The 13,420-nt window shown below is 35.4% G+C and overlaps 2 protein-coding genes across 9 annotated transcripts in view; both read left to right on the plus strand.

Annotated features, from left to right (window-relative positions):
* LOC129001721 (zinc finger protein neuro-d4-like) overlaps positions 1-13,420 on the plus strand; it is a 78,670-nt gene that overhangs the window by 29,447 nt on the left and 35,803 nt on the right. For all 8 annotated transcript variants that reach the window (XM_054429126.1, XM_054429119.1, XM_054429120.1 and 5 more), the window contains 4 exons: positions 5,624-5,754; positions 7,589-7,745; positions 7,977-8,089; positions 10,364-10,488. In XM_054429126.1, coding sequence (XP_054285101.1) covers positions 5,624-5,754; positions 7,589-7,745; positions 7,977-8,089; positions 10,364-10,488 — 526 coding nt within the window. The remainder of the gene's footprint in view (positions 1-5,623; positions 5,755-7,588; positions 7,746-7,976; positions 8,090-10,363; positions 10,489-13,420) is intronic.
* LOC129001442 (calcium/calmodulin-dependent protein kinase type II subunit alpha-like) lies at positions 995-1,944 on the plus strand. The gene has a single exon (XM_054428712.1). The coding sequence runs from the start codon at positions 1,048-1,050 to the stop codon at positions 1,942-1,944; it is 897 nt and encodes a 298-aa protein (XP_054284687.1). The 5' UTR covers positions 995-1,047.

Genomic DNA, 13,420 nt, shown 5'->3' on the forward strand with positions numbered 1-13,420 from the left:
TATAGTGTTTCAAAACATATTTTTACACTATTTTGTAACACATAGAACCAACCAAAATGAAATAGTATATTGTGCATCAAGTCATCATTTATATGCCAACATTAAATTAATAAGCTACCCCTTGAAGTTATTATGTATAATTTATATGGTCAAATCCACAAGCCAAACATAAAATAAAGAAAAATAAAATTACAGTTGAATAAAGCCTAGATAACAGCCAAGAAAGTTGATGTTTTGTTTTCTGAATAGTTTAGTTTTTTAAGTAAAAGAATGGCACATCTGTGAGTCAACTACTTATTTGATTCAAACATCAATTTGAAACATTTCTTAGATATGACCATTATGAACGTACTTTTATAAATTCATTATAACCTAATTGATTACAGAACATTATGGGTAATAAATATACTTCTTACTTTTTATCGCAGGGGGGCGCACCCCCCTGTGGGCGCCCATGGTTACTGTAATGCTGTAATGCTGTTTTATTCACATGTGATATATTTTTGTATTAGTTCACAGTTAATTTTCAAGGTAAAAGTCTGAGAAAAGAAAATAATAAGGCTAGTGTAAGTGCTTTGAAAAATGTGAAATTTGTAAAAATACAAGTTTCTGTTCAGATGTTAGTAATTAAACAAAAATGATCTATATTTAATAATGAAATACAAAATTTTTATTCAAAGAGTTTTGTATATGCCTATACGCTATTATTAAAATATAATAACTTATTCAGTCTCTCTTAGTTTTGAATTTTGCTAAAATTCCTCAAAACGTATCTGTAACAATAACAATTTTCTATGACAACCAACGAAATTTAAAAAAAATTCCTAAATCTTACCCCAATTTACTTTTTAATCAACTTATTTCTGCCTGTCTATGCCTGTCAATATCAATAACGTACCTCCAATAATAGAAGACCGATACATCATACAAGAAGTCTTAGGAAAAGGTGCTTTTGCTACAGTTTATAAATGTGAAGATTCCAAGACAAAAGAGCACTACGCTGCTAAAATAATTCATAAACACAGACTGGTAAAACGAGATAACACTATGAAGAAACTGGAAATGGAAGCGCGGGTATGTAGAAAATTGAATCACCCAAATATTGTTAGATTGCATAAAGTCATCAGTCTGGAAAAAATTCATGTTTTTTTATTCGATCTGGTGACCGGAGGGGAATTGTTCGACGACCTCGTCACCAGAGACGGTAACTACACCGAGGAGTTGGCTGCTAAGTGTATGTTTCAAATGTTGGAAGCGATCAAATACTGCCATACAATGGGAGTGGTCCACAGGGATTTGAAGCCCGAAAATATTCTGTTGGAGAGCAAAGAGAAGAAGATTATCAAACTAGCAGACTTTGGATTAGCCGTGGAGGTTGAGGGTGACCAAGATAAGTTTTTCGGTCTCTCCGGTACTCCGAACTACATGGCTCCCGAGGTGCTAGAGATGAAACCCTACGGCAAACCCGTGGACTGCTGGTCTTGCGGGGTCATCATGTACATACTACTGACTGGACAACAGCCGTTCTACCACCAAGACCCGAGGAAGCTGGAGAAGCTGATCAAAGAAGGTGACTACTACTTAGACTCTCTGACGTGGAGTCACGTCACTCCTGAAGCCAAGGACCTGATGCAGAAGCTACTGTGTGTTGTACCCAAACATCGACTGACGGCTGCCCAAGCCCTCCAACATCCGTGGTTCGTCAAGATCAGAACGGCCAAACGAACTTGGCTTCATCGCTCCGATACATTCGAGGCACTCAGGCGCTTCAATGCTCGACGTAAAATGAGAGCCGCTATTAACACGACCTTGTTTATTTCCAAGTGTTATTTAACGGCTAAGAGACGTGAGGGAGATAACAGTTCGTCGCATTCCACCGTTCCTTCAGCTGTGGTTTCTAATAAAAGTAGTAGAAAAGGGCTATCTAAATCTACCAAAAAGTAATAAGATTAGTAAAACACTTAAACAAATCCTGGTTTAATTTTTCCCTAGACTTTTCGACTTTTTGATATTCAAGTGAAATTCCCAGCTACAATGGACCAGCTGTAATCATGATGATGAGCCTGTCATACAATTCGCTACTACTGCCTACAATTCTATGTTTTCCATTAGTTTTTGATACTGTGATAGCTTATGTAGGCTCTTACTTAAAAGAAGCTAAAGTATACAAATAAATAACTGTCCATTCGATTATTCTTGGTTATAAATTTACTTGTTCGACAGAAAGCCTACATCAACACTCAGTCTGAGGCTCAATCCAACTTAGTTAATTTTGTTTTGTATACTGGCCATAACTTTAACATGGGGATTAACTGTCCAGTTCATAATGAAAACTGCTATCCCCTTCAACAAACCGCATAAGACTATATATGATTCTATAAGCTTAAATGTATTAAACCAAACAGTTATTCTCACGTTCGATTGTTTTTTATTTGTTTTTGCAAACGGTTTTAACTTAAGTGAAATTTATTTTTCAGCTTTAGCGAAGTTCTTACTGTGCCAACTACGGTAATAGCTATATCCCTGTAGGGAAATTCGCTTAAACCTATTTTTCCTACAGTCACCCGACAAAGTTGGCTTCCTTATACTGTTTATAGTACATAAAGCTGCTAATTGCTGCATATTAATACTTTGCCGTACGGTTTATACTTTGCCGCACATCAGGATTCCAACAAAACAACACAAAACAACGTGGTTCTATTATGCACGTAATCCGTGTACGCTTGGAAATAGGTTGGCAACACTTAAAGATAATAATACTATGAGCAGCTGATTGACTATTATAACTACGATTTAACCTGTCATTTTGTGTTTGTAGTTTCGGTATTTTTGAACTTTCTGGACTTTTCTTTTAAACGTTTTTAAAACATTCCTATGAACTGAATAAACAAGAAAATAGCTTTAAAGCATTTTTTTTTTAGGCGCGGAAACCACTTCAAATTACAAAAACATACGGAACTATATTCTCAAAACGCGGAGCACATTTCTTGCCGAGGAAAAATAGCGGAGTGATACGGACCGCGGGTATTACTTTCTCTAGGGCACCATTTGTGTTGCCAGCTGAACCTAAAAACGTGTTGTATAGTGTTTGAAAGACTAATTATTTATGCTTTATAGTGACTGTAGGAAAAATATAATGTGTAACACGAGTGAAAAAGGCCTTTGCTGCACTCGAGATCATTCTGCACTCGCCTGCGGCTCGGGCGTAAACATTGCTCTCGTGTGCAGCAAAGTGCCACTTTCACCACTAGTTACACAATTAACTATAGTGTAGTGTGTTAGAGTACAGTAACGGTAATTTGTATCACTTATTGCATACTTGGGTGAGTATTTTGGATATTAATTTAGGTCTCAACAACCTTTTGGTCTGAAAACAGTTATGTAGGTAATTTACGCTACAACGGATCATTCTGACATTAAGGCAGGTGACTTGAACCTTTAATATTAATGCTGGTGATCCACAGGCCAATATTTCATTAAATGAATGTAGTTTGAGTGTTAATTCCACTTTGAAAATTATTGAATTGAGTATATAATAGGGTACTGGATAGCTGTACGATTCTAGTACAGTAATTTTGTTTATACATGGTACTCAAAAAGTCTGCTAACCATTCCATATAATGCAACAAAGCTTTGCAGATAAAATCTATACTTCAAAGACTATTTTTCACAGCAAATTTTAATTTTTATCATCATGGGAAAGGTGCACAAGGGTCAGGAGTGAATATGGAATGAGAGCATAAGTTGAGAAGTACATAGGGGTCTCGATCCTGGGATCCAGATTGAATTATAATACCTTGAAATGATGGGATTGGTGTATTTTAATCCCGGTATTAACGGGACTAGGAACCCTATTTTTTTTTAATTTCTTGTTAACTAAAGAAGTTTGATTGGGCATGAAACTTGAAAAATACAATTTATATGGCAAACATAACAAGAATATTGATGATTGAAGAATTATGTTTGCAATATCGTAAGCAAAAAAAAACCTAAATAGAAAATATGTGTCTAAATGAGCAATTTTAAGACTATTTTGAGACATAAAAAATAAATTGACCTAGTTTAATGTGTACAAGCCTCCCAGTTTATTTCAAGGTCCAAGAAATGTAAAAAAATAAACTTGTATAGTTAAGAACAGATTACTTACGTCAATAGCTCACTGAATCTGAGTTTCACTTCAGTACATGTTTCGACACATTGTCATCATCAGCTGAGTACTAGTGAAGTTTTTAATCACCCGATTAGATGGCCTCGTCATTGTTCAATTAAATAAACATGTAACACGAATACGACACGACACGGAACATATACATTTACAACACGTAAAGCTTTAAGACATGCAGGCCTGCTTGAACAAAACACACGGTCACACCGCGGGTCGGGGACAGACAGATTATTAATTAAATTGAATGTGTTTTTATTGTAGATCTTTAGCTAATTTGGAATTATGAAAATTTCTTTCTAGAAAAAAAGATTTTTTCCCAAACCATTTTGTAGAGCTTAAAAAACTAATAATTTAGCATATTGAAGCATTGTTATGCGTTAATTTATTAAGGAGAAAATTTAAAAAAACTTTAAATTTACAATTCTTATGTTATTCTTATGAAGAATAAGTAAACTATTGTAGTTTGCTTGTTTATGAACTTTTTTTATTAAATTATGAAAATGTATTTACTTTATACTAAACTAACTAGTTGCTTTGCTCAAGCTTCGCAACAGGATGAAAATGCAGAGGATAATAATGTTAAGGATAGTAACTGATATTTTTCGGGAAAGTTTCACATCAAGACCATTCATTCAAGTATAAAAGGAATATATATCCTGCAGAATGAAACTATGATATGAAAACTTTATTTATTTATCATTATAATTATATACCTTGCTAGAAAAAAAAAACTCAGTACGTCAAATTTACGTATTGATAATATGACAATACCTTTTATAGAGTTAAGCAACCAAGCACATTTTTATCCTATAGGAGTATTCTACTTCTTATACAATCAAACATATTACTTTTGAACCTTTACCAATTTTCAATTATGTTTTTTATATGTTTGAAATTATGTTTTTGTTAGTCATAACATTGATGCTATTCATTGAACCATAGTGTTTGAAGGATTATTTGGGATATTTTCAATCAGAATTAATTAGTAAAAAACAAGTTTTCACAAATTCTATTATGTGTTAGTCTCACCTCATAAGACCACACATAACCCTCATAAGACCTCATAAGGGTCTTATGTGTATGTCCAGATCCCATCCTGAGGTGAGACTAACACATAACAAGATTAGTAAACAAATCGAGCTAAAGCTGTAAAATCCCATAGAAAACTGTATAGTAATCAGAACAACATGCGGAAAACAAATTGAAAGCTGAAACAATACAATAGGTTGGATCAAAAGGTGGGTCCAAAATAGATGGGCACGTTTTCCCAAGAGTGTGGCTCAAGCAAATCACACTATCTTTACCAAACAAAGCTTTGAACACTTTTGTGCAGGTATGAATAAATATGTATGTGTTGATTGAACGCTGAAATTACGATGCTTTGTATGTGTTAGATCATAAATTATGATTGAGACATGTGTGTTAGTATAACTCTGCATGCATGTTATTGTTAAACAGGAGCCACCCCAGTGAAGAAGCAGACCCGTAGCAACACAACCATGGGAGGGACTCCGGGGCCTAGTGTGGTCCCTGAGGAGCCACCTGCTACACGGGCCCCTCCGTCTCCAAAGCCAATAGACAAAATTGAGGTATGGATAGCATTGTTTATGGATAGCATTGTTGTCATTGCTTGGATATAAAATTTTAGATTTACTAAAGAAAACAAAATATTGTTGTAGGCTGTTTTATTACAAAATGACTGTATGGTCCTACAAACTTACATTGTACAAAAAATGTGCAGAGTTTGATAAATGTTGGGTTATCAAGGGAAAAAGGTTAAAAATTAAATCTGAAGCATATTTTTTAATTTCATGTATATATAGGGCCTATTCAATAATCGGAACTGGTTCACTGAAGCTTTTACAGAGCGGTGGAGGGGGTCCGACCGGTCGGGCTAGATAGAGGGGTCCCCGACCATTCAGGAACACTTGGGTTCAGTCGCCTGCAGATACTCCTTAAGACAGGAGGTCGATTTTTGTGCAGAGTGTTGTTGCACCAACATGGAGCGTACCATCAATCAACGCTATGCTGAGAATTTTTGCTTTTGACTCGAAAAATTTGTGAGACCCTTGCCCTCATTAAACAGGTTTATGGGTATGATGTCTTAAGCCCCACAAGAGTATTGTGCGACACAAAATGTTTTAGGAAGGCTGGGAACTCGTCGAAGAAGAGAACCACATCGGATGCTTGACGATTGCTCGAACCTCGGCTCAAGTGGCCAAAGTGAAAGATGTTTTGACTCTGACAGGCGTTTAACCATTGCTCACATAAGTGAGAAGACCGGCCTCTCAGTAGGATCTGTCTACACTATCATTAACGGATGAGAAAATTCTGTGCGAAGCTGGTGCCAAAAGTCCTGAGCGAGTTCCCGTACTTATCCAATCGTAATTTCAATTCTAGGAGCTGAAAGTTAAGATTAGGCCCCTAATGATGAAATTAAGACATTGACATTGCTGGAAAATAGTAATAATTTTGCTTAAATCCTTCTATACATTTGGGGGCTGAAATTACCATCCAAGACATTACTGTGGACATTTTCCATTATGATTATCAAAAAACAAAGTTTACCTAATGTTTCGGGATCAGACTCCCGATCCAAAAACGTTCTGTACTTTTATTATTTTTACTAGTTGTAAGTGTTACATAAGGTAAATTCACCATCACCAAAAATGAAATTCAAACAATAGTTATTTGTGTAACTAGTGGTGAAAGTGGCACTTTGCTGCACACGAGAGCAATGTTTACGCACGAGCCGCAGGCGAGTGTGGAATGATCTCGAGTGCAGCAAAGGCCTTTTTCACTCGTGTTACACATTATATTTTTCCTACAGTCACTATAAAGCATATAAATAATTAGTCTTTCAAACACTATGCAACACGTTTTTAGGTTCAGCTGGCAACACAAATGGTGCCCTAGAGAAAGTAGTACCCGCGGTCCGTATCACTCCGCTATTTTTCCTCGGCAAGAAATGTGCTCCGCGTTTTGAGAATATAGTTCCGCATGTTTTTGTAATTTGAAGTGGTTTCCACGCCTAAAAAAATGCTTTAAAGGTATTTTATTGTTTATTAAGATCGTAGGAATGTTTTAAAAACGTTTAAAAGTAAAGTCCAGAAAGTTCAGAAATACCGAAACTATAAACACGAAATGACAGGTTAAATCGTAGTTATAATAGTCATTCAGCTGCTCATAGTATTAATATCTTTAAGTGTTGCCAACCTATTTCCAAGCGTACACGGATTACGTGTATACTGGAACCACGCTGTTTTGTGTTGTTTCGTTGGAATCCTGATGTGCGGCAAAGTATAAACCGTACGGCAAAGTATAAATATGCAGCAATTAGCAGCTTTCTGTACTATAAACAGTACAAGGAAGCCAACTTTGTAGGGTGACTGTAGGAAAAGAATTGAACTTGATGTTTGTCAGGAGCTGCCTCCGATGCCGGTGTTGACGATGGAGCAGCAGAACAAGGAGAAGGCCACACCATCGCCCTACTGTGACTTCTGTCTGGGAGATGCTGTGGCTAACAAGAAGAGTGGCCAGCCTGAGGAACTGGTCTCCTGCTCTGACTGTGGACGCTCAGGTAGAGTCTCAGTGCAGAACGAGACCTGTGGTTCAAGCATTGATTTATCTTTATTTTAGTTACAATAGTGGTGCTTTTACTTTGTCGTTTCTTTTTTACTTTTGTCATAGTAAAAACTAAACTTTTGTTTACGGAGAGTCAGATAGCCAATGATCAGTTATGAAAACAATTGAAATTAATGGAAGATTTGTTATTAAGCTTGTTCTGTATGCTTGACTGTATTTGTTACAGGTCACCCTACTTGTCTCCAGTTCACCGCCAACATGATTGTGTCAGTGCGCAAGTACAGGTGGCAGTGCATTGAGTGCAAATGCTGCTCCATCTGTGGCACTTCTGATAATGACGTGAGTGTAAACAATGTTTTAAGAGTTGCTGTCAAAATGTCCAATACTTTTATTTGAGTTTCACAGGTCCCCACTTACTTTACCTTGTCCCAATTCCATTAATATTTTCTAAATTCAATAAAACTTTTTACAAATCTCAAAAGTTTAGAATAGTGAAAAAGCTGTTACACCCATTATAAATACAACAGACTATACTAATTCAGTATTAGGTAGTTTGGCTCATTCAATAATCAGGCACAATTTTAAAGAGGGGTTTTTAAATTAAGAAAGACTTTTTGCTTTGTTTGGCAAGGTTAAAATAAGTTATGTTGCATTAGGCAAAGATCACACACAATCACTGTGCTGAGGTCAGGCATAGTCAGAAAAACTATACCTTCAATAGGTAGGTGCTAGGGCTAGTTTTTGGCGAGTGATGCTGGTAACTCATTCCCCATGCACAAGCATTGCCTATGTAGGACCATCCATGTATTTAAAGAGTTACACCTCACACCAGAGTCATGCTAATTCAAACTGGTTGAGACAGGTCCCGTTTCTATTCTACTACCAAGTTGTCTCAAAGATCTTATGATCATAAAATTTCTGTTGTTGCGATCATGCGTGACGATGATTCGTTTCCATGACTGCGGGAGACAATGATGTCTATCCAAACTGGGATACAATCAGAATTTTGCCGCGATCGCAGAAGACGACGACCATGGAGATGTTAATGAATTTCATGATGGTATGGCCTCTGGATCGTCTGAATTAACGTATAGTGGTTCAAATTACCTTGTTCTGTCCAAAACGATCCTATGTAGTTCGTAGTGACTACAGCTGTTTCGTGCTGCAGGAGCACATCTTCAGGTCGGGAGAATGTCAAGCAGTCATTAGGTATTCCTCATGATGGAGTTCGTCAAAAGTTTATAGTAGTAAATAAATAACATAGAGACGACATAAAAACACAAAAACACGAAACTGAACATTTAACACTGGTCGACCAGGCGGTAACGAAACACGTGATACGGCACCGGTTGAGGGCAAGTCACCAGTGTTAAATGTTCAGTTTCGTGTTTTTGTGTTTTTATGTCGTCTCTATGTTATTTATTTACTACTATAAACTTTTGACGAACTCCATCATGAGGAATATCTAATGACTGCTTGACATTCTCCCGACCTGAAGATGTGCTCCTGCAGCACAAAACAGCTGTAGTCACTACGAACTACATAGGATCGTTTTGGACAGAACAAGGTAATTTAAACCACTATACGTTAATGAATTTACCGCGTTTGCGGAAGATGATTATGTTTCTGTTACACTGCGACGATATTTGGCATTTTTCCGTGATCGCAAGAGCCGATGATGATGTCTACAAGACCGCGGGATATCATCTGGTTTGTTCTGTGATCACGGAAGATGATGATGATGTCTTCATGACTGTGGGAGATGATGATTATGTCTATATGGCCACGGGAGATGATCAGACCGTTATCACGATCGCGGGAGACTTGTGATGACTTCACTATTGTCAATCAATCAATCAATTCTTTACCTGAAAAGCACAAAAATACGTCAAATAACTCTTCTAATAATATATTTACACTTATCCTGTTTACTCAAGAACAGGTGTACAAAAGAAAGGTGAGTACATGGCTTGCCAGCATTGGCCGGACGGCTACGGAAGCGCTGATAAAATCCCCATATAATTGAGCTTATTAGAAAAAAAGTAAAATGTTAGTACTGCTGAGACCCTGGCATTGTAGATACATTTTTGGTTGTTAACTTTAATCTTTGGTTACTTTAGGAAATTCTTCTCTGAAATTACTTATTGTGTTATTTTGTCCTCATTCAATTTAGTACATGTTACTTTTAAATGATGTTTTTATTTAATATTACTTATTTTTAAGGAATAGTCACCCAGTATATTAATACATGTTTTACTTAGACAAATAAAATTATTGTATATCCAGAATGTAACCGATATTGTTATAGCAGATCTAGAACTCTTTTTCCGCACACGGGCTTATGCCTATGCGGAAAAATATATTTCTTTATAATTTGTATCTGTTTATTGTTTTGTTTAACTTTTGGAAATAAACGATTTGACTTTGACTTTGACTCACAAGACAGTAGATACATATAAAATATGGTAAGCGGTGATCGATTTTGATTGGAATCCAATCACCATCAGACCCAACAGGTGAACTCAATTCATTTCTGATTTTTGTCTGTGTAATAAAATGTTTGTGATTTGATTTGGTTGATTTTCAAACCTTAGGAACCCTGTTATGTTACAGGACCAGCTGTTGTTCTGTGATGACTGTGACAGAGGTTACCACATGTACTGTCTGGCACCCCCTCTCACCACCCCCCCTGAGGGCTCCTGGAGCTGTCGACTCTGCCTGTCCGAGTTCCACCGCAAGTAAATAGCAGTCGGGACTTGGGGAGTGTGGTTTTATTTTGTGTGTCTTGTTAGTTAGGATGTTTAGTTTGATCTTTCAATTTTGTGAAACGTTTCTCTGGTGACTATATCTGTAAAGCACAGAGGTGGATGAACCAATCAAACACACATCAAACAGCGACATCACACTTTAATCGACATCTGATCCCCCTCGTGTTTGTATACCTGAAAAGTGGGACCCTTGTCTACCCAAAAAAAAATCAAACCACCAGAAAGTAATACAAAAGCAGAAGTTAATTGAGTAGCTTTTTGATTGTGTAAATCAAACTTACTTGACTTTACTTTTTATGAATGGTTCCATCTAAAGAACCGGCTTATCTTAGTCGGTGACAAGAGCCACCTTCTCATTGATTCCACACACACCCTTCAGGCATCTTCATCTTAAAATATGCACCTGTTTGACGCATTTTATAAATCTGATCTAATGTAATACAGAAGTTGATTATGTGTGCAAAATTACTAAACTTTGTGTATTGTACTTGACGATGAAAGAATACAGTAGTGATTTTATAATTCATTGCTGCTAGAACAATGTCTACAGTCTGCAGTACTGATAGACCAATCAAATATGCCGCAAGTACAGTAATAGTCTTACAACACTTGCTTGAATGGATTAATCAAACTAAAACCAATTGTAAAATAAAGTGTGAATAAAATAAACAACGTGCATATTAACTACAACACATTAGTCAACATTTATAGGACTTGTATTACTTGTAACTTCAACAACACTTTGACTTTTTTACTTTAAATAAAATTTGTCATTTTTTATAAAAAACCAAGTTAAAATGTAATAACCAATAGATTAATTATTAGGGCTGTATTACAATCAGGAAACTCAATGACAACTATTTAAACTAGAAGATACATTCGTCTTCAAACAAACAACTTGAAAAATTGTTTAACAATTAACCCCAATAACTCATCCTACACAGTACTTGTAAAGATAAACCTTTTATTTTGAAAATGCTAACCCATCAATTGTACAACACCTATCTGTTTGGACAGTTGTTCATAGCTTATTTATGTCAAAGATGTGGAATAGTTTATATATAATATATAGGTTTGGTTTAAAAACCTTACTATTTTATGTTGGTGTTACTTCTGTCATGGCTATGGTCGCCATACTTTGTTGTATTCTGTGTTTGCAATCATTTTAGCAGCTTTTTAGATTATGTTTAAAATTGTTTAGCAATCTATTGAAAAATATCTCTAGTCATGTTTGAATTAAATTAAAGATGGCACTGATTTTAGCAATCAAAAAAAGATATTTTAAGTGCATATATAAATATCAAAAGTAATTAACTATATTTTTTGCCTAATGCTACATTTATAGTAGTAGGGGTTTAAATTTTGCATTTATTTGTTCACACCACATTTAGATTTGTTAAATGCCAAAGTCACCTGCAGTATCATAGCTTTTAGAATCATCTTTGTGTTGTAGATTACCAATCATTCATGTTATAGCTGGCTTCATTTTGTATTTTGTATTGCAAATTCAACATTCAAAAGCCTGTCATTTGTTTTCAGTTTGGGGGCATGATAATAACGGAACCCTGCTAGCCAATAAAATCCTTTTTAATCTTGAGACTTTAACATTGGAAAACACGAATAAAGAAAACAAATTATATATTTTTACTAGTGTTGTTAATGTACATTGTTGTTTATAGTATATTTTTGTTGTTGTTTTCCTCATGTAAAGTATTGTAATTTTTCCTGAATTTTTTACCTTCCATCAAACCTAACCACTCAAAGTATTGGTAGCGGGGTTCTACATGAGATGTCTAATTGGAGTTTAAATATCACGCTTAGGTTAAGATTTGGCTAAGAAGATTTTTTTATCTTCTGAGATAGTGCTTTGTAAATAGTGTATTTTTTTAAATAAGGTTTCGTTTTTACTAAGGTAGCTTTTCATCCTTTAATGTATATTGTTTTAAAATAATTGTACGGTTATTTTTAATATAAGAACAAATTTCCAAGTTACCCCAAGTGTGTGGAGGACTAATAGTAAGGTCTGCAATTCACTTATCTTACAATAATAGTAAAATTATGTCAGCTTTGTCACTAAATTTGGGTCCTAGGGAAGTACTAGAATTTTTATTTTCTATTTTTTATTTTTTTTAACGGTTGGCGGCCTCTTTTAACCTTGCATTGCCCGTCCACATAGACTATAATTAGACTAGAATTTTAATTTTATTTCACTTGTGTCTTGAATTGTCTTTAGTTTGCCTGTAATTACCATGCAATTGTCAGTTTAAAGGGCCCAAATTACAACACAAATTACAACCCTTCTGTAGTAACTGACAATCCGAATTACTGATTAACATTTGATTTCAGCCTTAAAGTATTAGTCTACAACCAAAACTGTCTAAGTACATTAGTATGGTACTATAAAACGTAAAATTGTTTATTGAAAAACACACATACTGTGAATAAAAGAATTTCTTTAAATAAAACAAACAAAATGTCAAATATTTTGTTGCCAGTTCTCACCAGGTTCCTGGTCAAGTCAAGTCACAGAAGGGATCAGTTCAATAAGCTTGAGTCTAATCAATTTGTTGATCACTTTTACAGGACAACCAAGCTAGCTACACAATAAATAGGAGACAGGTTTTGACAAGCTGGACTTTCACAATAAATATTGGAAAAGTTTAGTAACACTATCTTTTTCAAAAAGTTAAAAATTCGTAAAGTAAATACTACTCCCCGACTTTGTAGCATATTATGGACACTCCTAAACACTTAACACTCCTGTTTCTGACAAAAGATATCAGACCAAATTGCTTAGTAATGACAGAGATATTATGAGTGAGTTTCAAATAACTAAAACCTACCTAGACTACAAAGTTAACATTGCACTTGGGAAATTAAAAATATCAAAACATTTTGTGGG

This window comes from Macrosteles quadrilineatus, unplaced genomic scaffold, assembly GCF_028750875.1.
Source record: "Macrosteles quadrilineatus isolate MER2022 unplaced genomic scaffold, UCM_ALF_1.0 Scaffold_8__2_contigs__length_117827958, whole genome shotgun sequence".
Taxonomy (NCBI): Eukaryota; Metazoa; Arthropoda; class Insecta; order Hemiptera; family Cicadellidae; genus Macrosteles; species Macrosteles quadrilineatus.